A 12,688-nucleotide genomic window follows, 5' to 3' on the forward strand; every position below is an offset into this window, starting at 1 on the left:
CCAGTACAGGCTAAGTGGAGAGCTAACATGATACAGTCAAGACTCCCAGTACAGGCTAAGTGGGAGCTAACATGATACATCAAGACAGTACAGGCAGACTCCCAGTACAGGCTAAGTGGAGAGCTAACATGATACAGTCAAGACTCCCAGTACAGGCTAAGTGGAGAGCTAACATGATACAGTCCAGACTCCCAGTACAGGCTAAGTGGAGAGCTAACATGATACAGTCAAGACTCCCAGTACAGGCTAAGTGGGGAGCTAACATGATGCTGCCCAGACTCCCAGTACAGGCTAAGTGGAGAGCTAACATGATACAGTACAGGCTAAGTGGAGAGCTAACATGATACAGTCAAGACTCCCAGTACAGGCTAAGTGGAGAGCTAACATGATACAGTCCAGACTCCCAGTACAGGCTAAGTGGAGAGCTAACATGATTTTTTTGTTATAACATTTTAATTTAACCTTAATAAAAGTCAGTTAAAAAGAACAAATTCTTATTTACAAGGATGACCTACACCGGCCAAACCCGGATGCCGGGTTGTGTGCCGCCCTATGGGACTCCCAATCACGGCCGGTTGTGATACAGCCTGGATTCGAACCGCTGCACCAGTTGTACACCTGACTAGGTATCCCTCATTCCTTCCAGTTGTACACCTGACTAGGTATCCCTCATTCCTTCCAGTTGTACACCTGACTAGGTATCCCTCATTCCTTCCAGTTGTACACCTGACTAGGTATCCCTCATTCCCTTTCGTCCATGAGACACATTTGACAGAAGTACTACCGAAAGTAACAAACATTCTAGTACCGAGACGTTTTTCAGGTTCTAGTATCGAAAAAGTACAGAAGTTTTTGTATACCGAGCAACACAACCCCCTCCACCTCTCTCCATTACTCTTCAATACCCCTCCATCCCCCACACCCCTCCACCTCCACTCCTCCTTCACCCCCCCCTCCTCTCCATCCCCACCCCCCTCCTCCTCCTCTCCACCTCCACTCCTCCTCCACCCCCCTCCTCCCCTCCCCTCCATCCCCCACACCTCATGCCCCCTCCTCCATTACCACCCCCCTTTTCTCCTCCACCCTTCCATCCCCCCCTCCTCTCCACCTCCACCCTCCTCCTCTCCACCTCCCCTCCATCCCCCACACCCTCCACCTCATGCCCCCCTCCTCCATTACCACCATCCTTTCTCCTCCACCCTTCCATCCCCACCCCCAGCACCTCCACCCCCCTCCTCCTCCTCTTCCTCCGGCTGCTTCAGGTCTAATTAGTAGGAGACTATAAACAGAATGTAGAATGTCAATGTGTTCCATTTCAGACTGTTCCTAAGGAATGTGAGTGACAGGGATGTGGAACTAACGGCACTACTGGAAACACAACTACTATGATCAGTGTTGGGCTCAAACCCATTTACATTACAGATAGTATTTACAACTACTATGATCAGTGTTGGGCTCAAACCCATTTACATTACAGATAGTATTTACAACTACTATGATCAGTGTTGGGCTCAAACCCATTTACATTACAGATAGTAATACAACTACTATGATCAGTGTTGGGCTCAAACCCATTTACATTACAGCTAGTAACACAACTACTATGATCAGTGTTGGGCTCAAACCCATTTACATTACAGATAGTAACACAACTTCAGATTCCAAATGATCCTCATAGAAAACTATTGGAATGGATGTGTTCCTCCTGAGTGAACTGACATTTAAAAGGGATTGACCCCAACCCTGACTTTAATATGACCCCAACCCTGACTTTAATATGACCCCAACCCTGACTTTAATATGACCCCACTAACAACGGTCTGTCAATACATTCAGCTTCCAACAATATGTTCAATATGGACTACATTCACAGTCTATAACGGACATCTCTCCTGAGAACATGCTCAATATGGACTACATTCACAGTCTATAACGGACATCTCTCCTGAGAACATGCTCAATATGGACTACATTCACAGTCTATAACGGACATCTCTCCTGAGAACATGTTCAATCATCCTGTCAGTCAGTCAGGACCATCTCTACCCCAGCACCAGTACCTCTCTGTGTACTGTCAGTCAGTCAGGACCATCTCTACCCCAGCACCAGTACCTCTCTGTGTACTGTCAGTCAGTCAGGACCATCTCTACCCCAGCACCCGTACCTCTCTGTGTACTGTCAGTCAGTCAGGACCATCTCTACCCCAGCACCAGTACCTCTCTGTGTACTGTCAGTCAGTCAGGACCATCTCTACCCCAGCACCGGTACCTCTCTGTGTACTGTCAGTCAGAACCATCTCTACCCCAGCAACCGTACCTCTCTGTGTACTGTCAGTCAGGACCATCTCTACCCCAGCACCAGTACTCTCTGTGTACTTTGGTCCGGCCCTTGATCTCAGCTACGATCATTCCCACGATGCCTCCCTTGAAAATGGCGGCGAGGGAGAAGAACTTCTTGTTGGATGTGATGTCATTATACCATGAGTCTGGGTACCTGTTGGGGGACAGGTGAGGCTCAGAGGTTAGATTCCTGCTGGGGCCACTCATATGGAAAATGCATGTCTAAGTCACTTGGGATAAAAGCGAATCGCTAAATGGCTTATAGGCCTAATATTCCTTAAGGTAGGAACAGGTGGTAAATAGAATGAGTCGACTTCAGCTGTTTTAAGGTGACAGGTGAGGACAGGTGAGAACAGGTGATGTAGACTTCAGCTGTTTTAAGGTGACAGGTGAGAACAGGTGATGTAGACTTCAGCTGTTTTAAGGTGACAGGTGAGAACAGGTGATGTAGACTTCAGCTGTTTTAAGGTGACAGGTGAGAACAGGTGATGTAGACTTCAGCTGTTTTAAGGTGACAGGTGAGGACAGGTGAGAACAGGTGATGTAGACTTCAGCTGTTTTAAGGTGACAGGTGATGTAGACTTCAGCTGTATTAAGGTGACAGGGGACAGGTGAGGACAGGTGACAGAGGACAGGTGCCCTGGGTTGTGTTCAGTGGGGCTCAACAAAGCAAAGCATTTTGAAACAGAAGGTGAAAATCTGTTCTTATTAGACAAGTTAAAGTACCACTACAGTTTCACTCAGCTCTCTCTCTCTAGTGAACACGATACGATCCTGTGTTGCTATTGGCTGCGTGGCGCAGTACTCACTCGATGGGGAACCAATCACCGCACAGCAGCTTGACGCTGCCTATGTCATCGTGGCAGAGGAGGCGGAGCTGGACTTCGCTGAGCGCAGTGGGGGACACCACGTCGGTCATTCACACCTAGAAAACGACCAATGCCAGGAGAGATACAGTTATTAACTCCTACAACCCACCAATCACAGATCACACACACCAATCACACTGATCAATCTTCTAGAACATTCACATTATATATTTATACACAACTTTTAAAATGGTTAGTCAGCTGGTTAATGAATTGCCAGGTGAATTGTCCTTGGTCCTTTTAAAATGGTTAGTCAGCTGGTTAATGAATTGCCAGGTGAATTGTCCTTGGTCCTTTTAAAATGGTTAGTCAGCTGGTTAATGAATTGCCAGGTGAATTGTCCTTGGTCCCTTTAAAATGGTTAGTCAGCTGATTAATGAATTGCCAGGTGAACTGTCCTTGGTCCCTTTAAAATGGTTAGTCAGCTGATTAATGAATTGCCAGGTCAACTGTCCTTGGTCCTTTTAAAATAGTTAGTCAGCTGATTAATGAATTGCCAGGTCAACTGTCCTTGGTCCTTTTAAAATAGTTAGTCAGCTGATTAATGAATTGCCAGGTCAACTGTCCTTGGTCCTTTTAAAATAGTTAGTCAGCTGATTAATGAATTGCCAGGTCAACTGTCCTTGGTCCTTTTAAAATAGTTAGTCAGCTGATTATTTTTTTTAGTTTAGTTTAGTTTATTTTATTTTTACAGGGACAGTGCACATTAATCAACGTTTCAGTAAAAGTGCCGGTTTTAGCCAGCCGGCTAATTTTCAACCGCAGTCCCTGGGCAGGTTATTAAAAACAATTACAATATAGACAATAGCACCATAGAACAAGCAAGACATAGCAACATAGAACAAGCAAGACATAGCAACATAGTTCATAAATTAACACCATTTAGGAACATGTTTGAGAATTCTAATCAAAAAGAGAAAAACATTTAAGCAGAAAAGTCAACCTTAAATCAGAAATATCCTCCACCAAAAATAAAACAACTGTACAGAATTGCCAGGTGAATTGTCCTTGGTCAGTCAGCTGGTTAACGAATTGCCAGGTGAATTGTCCTTGGTCAGTCAGCTGGTTAACGAATTGCCAGGTGAATTGTCCTTGGTCAGTCAGCTGGTTAACGAATTGCCAGGTGAATTGTCCTTGGTCAGTCAGCTGGTTAACGAATTGCCAGGTGAATTGTCCTTGGTCAGTCAGCTGGTTAACGAATTGCCAGGTGAATTGTCCTTGGTCAGTCAGCTGGTTAACGAATTGCCAGGTGAATTGTCCTGGTCAGTCAGCTGGTTAACGAATTGCCAGGTGAATTGTCCTTGGTCAGTCAGCTGGTTAACGAATTGCCAGGTGAATTGTCCTTGGTCAGTCAGCTGGTTAACGAATTGCCAGGTGAATTGTCCTTGGTCAGTCAGCTGGTTAACGAATTGCCAGGTGAATTGTCCTTGGTCAGTCAGCTGGTTAACGAATTGCCAGGTGAATTGTCCTTGGTCAGTCAGCTGGTTAACGAATTGCCAGGTGAATTGTCCTTGGTCAGTCAGCTGGTTAACGAATTGCCAGGTGAATTGTCCTTGGTCAGTCAGCTGGTTAACGAATTGCCAGGTGAATTGTCCTTGGTCAGTCAGCTGGTTAACGAATTGCCAGGTGAATTGTCCTTGGTCAGTCAGCTGGTTAACGAATTGCCAGGTGAATTGTCCTTGGTCAGTCAGCTGGTTAACGAATTGCCAGGTGAATTGTCCTTGGTCAGTCAGCTGGTTAACGAATTGCCAGGTGAATTGTCCTTGGTCAGTCAGCTGGTTAACGAATTGCCAGGTGAATTGTCCTTGGTCAGTCAGCTGGTTAACGAATTGCCAGGTGAATTGTCCTTGGTCAGTCAGCTGGTTAACGAATTGCCAGGTGAATTGTCCTTGGTCAGTCAGCTGGTTAACGAATTGCCAGGTGAATTGTCCTTGGTCAGTCAGCTGGTTAACGAATTGCCAGGTGAATTGTCCTTGGTCAGTCAGCTGGTTAACGAATTGCCAGGTGAATTGTCCTTGGTCAGTCAGCTGGTTAACGAATTGCCAGGTGAATTGTCCTTGGTCAGTCAGCTGGTTAACGAATTGCCAGGTGAATTGTCCTTGGTCAGTCAGCTGGTTAACGAATTGCCAGGTGAATTGTCCTTGGTCAGTCAGCTGGTTAACGTAATTGCCAGGTGAATTGTCCTTGGTCAGTCAGCTGGTTAACGAATTGCCAGGTGAATTGTCCTTGGTCAGTCAGCTGGTTAACGAATTGCCAGGTGAATTGTCCTTGGTCAGTCAGCTGGTTAACGAATTGCCAGGTGAATTGTCCTTGGTCAGTCAGCTGGTTAACGAATTGCCAGGTGAATTGTCCTTGGTCAGTCAGCTGGTTAACGAATTGCCAGGTGAATTGTCCTTGGTCAGTCAGCTGGTTAACGAATTGCCAGGTGAATTGTCCTTGGTCAGTCAGCTGGTTAACGAATTGCCAGGTGAATTGTCCTTGGTCAGTCAGCTGGTTAACGAATTGCCAGGTGAATTGTCCTTGGTCAGTCAGCTGGTTAACGAATTGCCAGGTGAATTGTCCTTGGTCAGTCAGCTGGTTAACGAATTGCCAGGTGAATTGTCCTTGGTCAGTCAGCTGGTTAACGAATTGCCAGGTGAATTGTCCTTGGTCAGTCAGCTGGTTAACGAATTGCCAGGTGAATTGTCCTTGGTCAGTCAGCTGGTTAACGAATTGCCAGGTGAATTGTCCTTGGTCAGTCAGCTGGTTAACGAATTGCTGCCAGGTGAATTGTCCTTGGTCAGTCAGCTGGTTAACGAATTGCCAGGTGAATTGTCCTTGGTCAGTCAGCTGGTTAACGAATTGCCAGGTGAATTGTCCTTGGTCAGTCAGCTGGTTAACGAATTGCCAGGTGAATTGTCCTTGGTCAGTCAGCTGGTTAACGAATTGCCAGGTGAATTGTCCTTGGTCAGTCAGCTGGTTAACGAAGTCAGCTGCCAGGTGAATTGTCCTTGGTCAGTCAGCTGGTTAACGAATTGCCAGGTGAATTGTCCTTGGTCAGTCAGCTGGTTAACGAATTGCCAGGTGAATTGTCCTTGGTCAGTCAGCTGGTTAACGAATTGCCAGGTGAATTGTCCTTGGTCAGTCAGCTGGTTAACGAATTGCCAGGTGAATTGTCCTTGGTCAGTCAGCTGGTTAACGAATTGCCAGGTGAATTGTCCTTGGTCAGTCAGCTGGTTAACGAATTGCCAGGTGAATTGTCCTTGGTCAGTCAGCTGGTTAACGAATTGCCAGGTGAATTGTCCTTGGTCAGTCAGCTGGTTAACGAATTGCCAGGTGAATTGTCCTTGGTCAGTCAGCTGGTTAACGAATTGCCAGGTGAATTGTCCTTGGTCAGTCAGCTGGTTAACGAATTGCCAGGTGAATTGTCCTTGGTCAGTCAGCTGGTTAACGAATTGCCAGGTGAATTGTCCTTGGTCAGTCAGCTGGTTAACGAATTGCCAGGTGAATTGTCCTTGGTCAGTCAGCTGGTTAACGAATTGCCAGGTGAATTGTCCTTGGTCAGTCAGCTGGTTAACGAATTGCCAGGTGAATTGTGGTCAGTCAGCTGGAATTGCCAGGTGAATTGTCCTTGGTCAGTCAGCTGGTTAACGAATTGCCAGGTGAATTGTCCTTGGTCAGTCAGCTGGTTAACGAATTGCCAGGTGAATTGTCCTTGGTGTCCAGGTGAATTGTCCTTGGTCAGTCAGCTGGTTAACGAATTGCCAGGTGAATTGTCCTTGGTCAGTCAGCTGGTTAACGAATTGCCAGGTGAATTGTCCTTGGTCAGTCAGCTGGTTAACGAATTGCCAGGTGAATTGTCCTTGGTCAGTCAGCTGGTTAACGAATTGCCAGGTGAATTGTCCTTGGTCAGTCAGCTGGTTAACGAATTGCCAGGTGAATTGTCCTTGGTCAGTCAGCTGGTTAACGAATTGCCAGGTGAATTGTCCTTGGTCAGTCAGCTGGTTAACGAATTGCCAGGTGAATTGTCCTTGGTCAGTCAGCTGGTTAACGAATTGCCAGGTGAATTGTCCTTGGTCAGTCAGCTGGTTAACGAATTGCCAGGTGAATTGTCCTTGGTCAGTCAGCTGGTTAACGAATTGCCAGGTGAATTGTCCTTGGTCAGTCAGCTGGTTAACGAATTGCCAGGTGAATTGTCCTTGGTCAGTCAGCTGGTTAACGAATTGCCAGGCTGGATTGTCCTTGGTCGTGCCAGGTGAATTGTCCTTGGTCAGCTGGTCAGCTGGTTCAGTCACGTTAACGAATTGCCAGGTGAATTGTCCTTGGTCAGTCAGCTGGTTAACGAATTGCCAGGTGAATTGTCCTTGGTCAGTCAGCTGGTTAACGAATTGCCAGGTGAATTGTCCTTGGTCAGTCAGCTGGTTAACGAATTGCCAGGTGAATTGTCCTTGGTCAGTCAGCTGGTTAACGAATTGCCAGGTGAATTGTCCTTGGTCAGTCAGCTGGTTAACGAATTGCCAGGTGAATTGTCCTTGGTCAGTCAGCTGGTTAACGAATTGCCAGGTGAATTGTCCTTGGTCAGTCAGCTGGTTAACGAATTGCCAGGTGAATTGTCCTTGGTCAGTCAGCTGGTTAACGAATTGCCAGGTGAATTGTCCTTGGTCAGTCAGCTGGTTAACGAATTGCCAGGTGAATTGTCCTTGGTCAGTCAGCTGGTTAACGAATTGCCAGGTGAATTGTCCTTGGTCAGTCAGCTGGTTAACGAATTGCCAGGTGAATTGTCCTTGGTCAGTCAGCTGGTTAACGAATTGCCAGGTGAATTGTCCTTGGTCAGTCAGCTGGTTAATTGCCAGGTGAATTGCCAGGTGAATTGTCCTTGGTCAGTCAGCTGGTTAACGAATTGCCAGGTGAATTGTCCTTGGTCAGTCAGCTGGTTAACGAATTGCCAGGTGAATTGTCCTTGGTCAGTCAGCTGGTTAACAGGTGAATTGCCAGGTGAATTGTCCTTGGTCAGTCAGCTGGTTAACGAATTGCCAGGTGAATTGTCCTTGGTCAGTCAGCTGGTTAACGAATTGCCAGGTGAATTGTCCTTGGTCAGTCAGCTGGTTAACGAATTGCCAGGTGAATTGTCCTTGGTCAGTCAGCTGGTTAACGAATTGCCAGGTGAATTGTCCTTGGTCAGTCAGCTGGTTAACGAATTGCCAGGTGAATTGTCCTTGGTCAGTCAGCTGGTTAACGAATTGCCAGGTGAATTGTCCTTGGTCAGTCAGCTGGTTAACGAATTGCCAGGTGAATTGTCCTTGGTCAGTCAGCTGGTTAACGAATTGCCAGGTGAATTGTCCTTGGTCAGTCAGCTGGTTAACGAATTGCCAGGTGAATTGTCCTTGGTCAGTGTCCAGGTGAATTGTCCTTGGTCAGTCAGCTGGTTAACGAATTGCCAGGTGAATTGTCCTTGGTCAGTCAGCTGGTTAACGAATTGCCAGGTGAATTGTCCTTGGTCAGTCAGCTGGTTAACGAATTGCCAGGTGATTGTCCTTGGTCAGTTGTCCAGGTGAATTGTTGGTCAGTCAGCTGGTTAACGAATTGCCAGGTGAATTGTCCTTGGTCAGTCAGCTGGTTAACGAATTGCCAGGTGAATTGTCCTTGGTCAGTCAGCTGGTTAACGAATTGCCAGGTGAATTGTCCTGGTCAGTCAGCTGGTTAACGAATTGCCAGGTGAATTGTCCTTGGTCAGTCAGCTGGTTAACGAATTGCCAGGTGAATTGTCCTTGGTCAGTCAGCTGGTTAACGAATTGCCAGGTGAATTGTCCTTGGTCAGTCAGCTGGTTACGAAGTGCCAGGTGAATTGTCCTTGGTCAGTCAGCTGGTTAACGAATTGCCAGGTGAATTGTCCTTGGTCAGTCAGCTGGTTAACGAATTGCCAGGTGAATTGTCCTTGGTCAGTCAGCTGGTTAACGAATTGCCAGGTGAATTGTCCTTGGTCAGTCAGCTGGTTAACGAATTGCCAGGTGAATTGTCCTTGGTCAGTCAGCTGGTTAACGAATTGCCAGGTGAATTGTCCTTGGTCAGTCAGCTGGTTAACGAATTGCCAGGTGAATTGTCCTTGGTCAGGTGAATTGTCCTTGGTCAGTCAGCTGGTTAACGAATTGCCAGGTGAATTGTCCTTGGTCAGTCAGCTGGTTAACGAATTGCCAGGTGAATTGTCCTTGGTCAGTCAGCTGGTTAACGAATTGCCAGGTGAATTGTCCTTGGTCAGTCAGCTGGTTAACGAATTGCCAGGTGAATTGTCCTTGGTCAGTCAGCTGGTTAACGAATTGCCAGGTGAATTGTCCTTGGTCAGTCAGCTGGTTAACGAATTGCCAGGTGAATTGTCCTTGGTCAGTCAGCTGGTTAACGAATTGCCAGGTGAATTGTCCTTGGTCAGTCAGCTGGTTAACGAATTGCCAGGTGAATTGTCCTTGGTCAGTCAGCTGGTTAACGAATTGCCAGGTGAATTGTCCTTGGTCAGTCAGCTGGTTAACAGAATTGCCAGGTGAATTGTCCTTGGTCAGTCAGCTGGTTAACGAATTGCCAGGTGAATTGTCCTTGGTCAGTCAGCTGGTTAACGAATTGCCAGGTGAATTGTCCTTGGTCAGTCAGCTGGTTAACGAATTGCCAGGTGAATTGTCCTTGGTCAGTCAGCTGGTTAACGAATTGCCAGGTGAATTGTCCTTGGTCAGTCAGCTGGTTAACGAATTGCCAGGTGAATTGTCCTTGGTCAGTCAGCTGGTTAACTAATTGCCAGGTGAATTGTCCTTGGTCAGTCAGCTGGTTAACGAATTGCCAGGTGAATTGTCCTTGGTCAGTCAGCTGGTTAACGAATTGCCAGGTGAATTGTCCTTGGTCAGTCAGCTGGTTAACGAATTGCCAGGTGAATTGTCCTTGGTCAGTCAGCTGGTTAACGAATTGCCAGGTGAATGGTGTCAGCTGGTTTGGTGAAGTCTTGGTCAGTCAGGTTAACGAATTGCCAGGTGAATTGTCCTGGTCAGTCAGCTGGTTAACGAATTGCCAGGTGAATGGTGTCTGGTTAACTTGGTCAGTCAGCTGGTTAACGAATTGCCAGGTGAATTGTCCTTGGTCAGTCAGCTGGTTAACGAATTGCCAGGTGAATTGTCCTTGGTCAGTCAGCTGGTTAACGAATTGCCAGGTGAATTGTCCTTGGTCAGTCAGCTGGTTAACGAATTGCCAGGTGAATTGTCCTTGGTCAGTCAGCTGGTTAACGAATTGCCAGGTGAGTCAGCTGGTTGTCCTTGGTCAGTCAGCTGGTTAACGAATTGCCAGGTGAATTGTCCTTGGTCAGTCAGCTGGTTAACGAATTGCCAGGTGAATTGTCCTTGGTCAGTCAGCTGGTTAACGAATTGCCAGGTGAATTGTCCTTGGTCAGTCAGCTGGTTAACGAATTGCCAGGTGAATTGTCCTTGGTCAGTCAGCTGGTTAACGAATTGCCAGGTGAATTGTCCTTGGTCAGTCAGCTGGTTAACGAATTGCCAGGTGAATTGTCCTTGGTCAGTCAGCTGGGTGCCAGGTGAATTGTCCTTGGTCAGTCAGCTGGTTAACGAATTGGTGAATTGTCCTTGGTCAGTCAGCTGGTTAACGAATTGCCAGGTGAATTGTCCTTGGTCAGTCAGCTGGTTAACGAATTGCCAGGTGAATTGTCCTTGGTCAGTCAGCTGGTTAACGAATTGCCAGGTGAATTGTCCTTGGTCAGTCAGCTGGTTAACGATTGCCAGGTGAATTGTCCTTGGTCAGTCAGCTGGTTAACGAATTGCCAGGTGAATTGTCCTTGGTCAGTCAGCTGGTTAATTGCCAGGTGAATTGCCAGGTGAATTGTCCTTGGTCAGTCAGCTGGTTAACGAATTGCCAGGTGAATTGTCCTTGGTCAGTCAGCTGGTTAACGAATTGCCAGGTGAATTGTCCTTGGTCAGTCAGCTGGTTAACGAATTGCCAGGTGAATTGTCCTTGGTCAGTCAGCTGGTTAACGAATTGCCAGGTGAATTGTCCTTGGTCAGTCAGCTGGTTAACGAATTGCCAGGTGAATTGTCCTTGGTCAGTCAGCTGGTTAACGAATTGCCAGGTGAATTGTCCTTGGTCAGTCAGCTGGTTAACGAATTGCCAGGTGAATTGTCCTTGGTCAGTCAGCTGGTTAACGAATTGCCAGGTGAATTGTCCTTGGTCAGTCAGCTGGTTAACGAATTGCCAGGTGAATTGTCCTTGGTCAGTCAGCTGGGTGCCAGGTGGTGTCCTTGGTCAGTCAGCTGGTTGAATTGCCAGGTGAACTGTCCTGGTGGTCAGCTGGGAATTGTCAGGTGAACTGTGGTCTGGATATGATCCATTCATCCCAAATGGCACCTAATACCTTTTATAATTCACTACTTTGACCTGTGCTCTATGGGCCTGGTCAACAGTAGTGCACTATAAAGGGAATAGGGTGCCATTTGGGAGGCACAGATGGATGGAGAGGGACAGGGAATGATAGCTAGACAGGCAAACAAACTTCTGAAACCTCTCTACTCTGCCCCTGGTGGCAGTAGCAACTGTCGTCGGTGAGGACAAAAACAGAGCTTTAAAGTTAAATGCCAAAACAACCTAATCAGCAGCCCTAGTAAGGTGCTATGTTATCAAGCTAGCTAACACTGCTAGCAAACTGACATCTCTGTTGTTTGGTTGACATTCCACAGTAAATTCAGCTAAACAAGATGCATTATTAGCCAATTCCTTCCCCTTTAGCTAGCGTTAGATAGGTAGACTTGACTGGTTGTCAAAACAAGAGAGTTAGCTAACCTAGCTAGTTAGCTAGCTGTCTAGTTCTGATGGGGTTCGCTAGCTGACGTAGCGACCTACTTAGCTACGATTCCAGGCAAAATAAGTAAAGGAAATATTAGTATAACTGGACAACACTTCGCGAACTATGTCAGCTCAAAAGTGAATAGAGGATAATGGCTACAATTAGCTGGGTAGCCAGCTGACCTTACCTTGTTTATGCGCTCGAACAAGAGGAAAGTGTGGGGTGAAATCCCTTGGGTGTCGTTTAAAGTGTTTTCTACAGTGGAAACACCATGATAAAACCCAAATTTGCTCTCTATTCAGAAAACCACTGACACTGGTCTCCCACCAATACATTAGCTGGCTAGTCAGCTTTTGCTAATTTGACAACTAGCCGAGTTGGCTTCTTCCTGTGCATGTCACATTCCGGAAGTCATTCAACTTTGTGTGCGGAAATGTAGTTTCTCTGGGATATGGTTTTGTAGTTTAATTTCCCCAAAATGATTGTAACAAACATACTATACATTCAGACATAGGCAGTATTTCTGTTACATGTATTTTAAATACGTATTTAATTACTCTTGAGTATGTTTTTTTTACACTGTCCCGAACTACAATGTATTTTTGTAACAAGATACATACAGACCTTTAATGTATATTTACAAAATAATTTTCTATATAAAAAAAGTTATATATATA

The 12,688-nt window shown here is 46.4% G+C and overlaps 1 protein-coding gene across 1 annotated transcript; it reads right to left on the bottom strand.

The window, feature by feature from the left end:
* Window positions 1-2,364: 2,364 nt before the first annotated feature.
* LOC135568225 (N-alpha-acetyltransferase 60-like) lies at window positions 2,365-12,398 on the bottom strand (the record flags this gene model as incomplete). The annotated part of the gene is made up of 3 exons (XM_065015167.1): window positions 12,199-12,398; window positions 3,149-3,264; window positions 2,365-2,493 (listed from the first exon to the last, which is right to left on the bottom strand). Coding segments are annotated over exons 2-3 (239 nt in total), but the record flags the coding sequence as incomplete, so codon positions are not given.
* Window positions 12,399-12,688: the final 290 nt, after the last annotated feature.

Source organism: Oncorhynchus nerka, unplaced genomic scaffold (genome assembly GCF_034236695.1).
Source record: "Oncorhynchus nerka isolate Pitt River unplaced genomic scaffold, Oner_Uvic_2.0 unplaced_scaffold_1643, whole genome shotgun sequence".
NCBI classification, from domain to species: Eukaryota; Metazoa; Chordata; class Actinopteri; order Salmoniformes; family Salmonidae; genus Oncorhynchus; species Oncorhynchus nerka.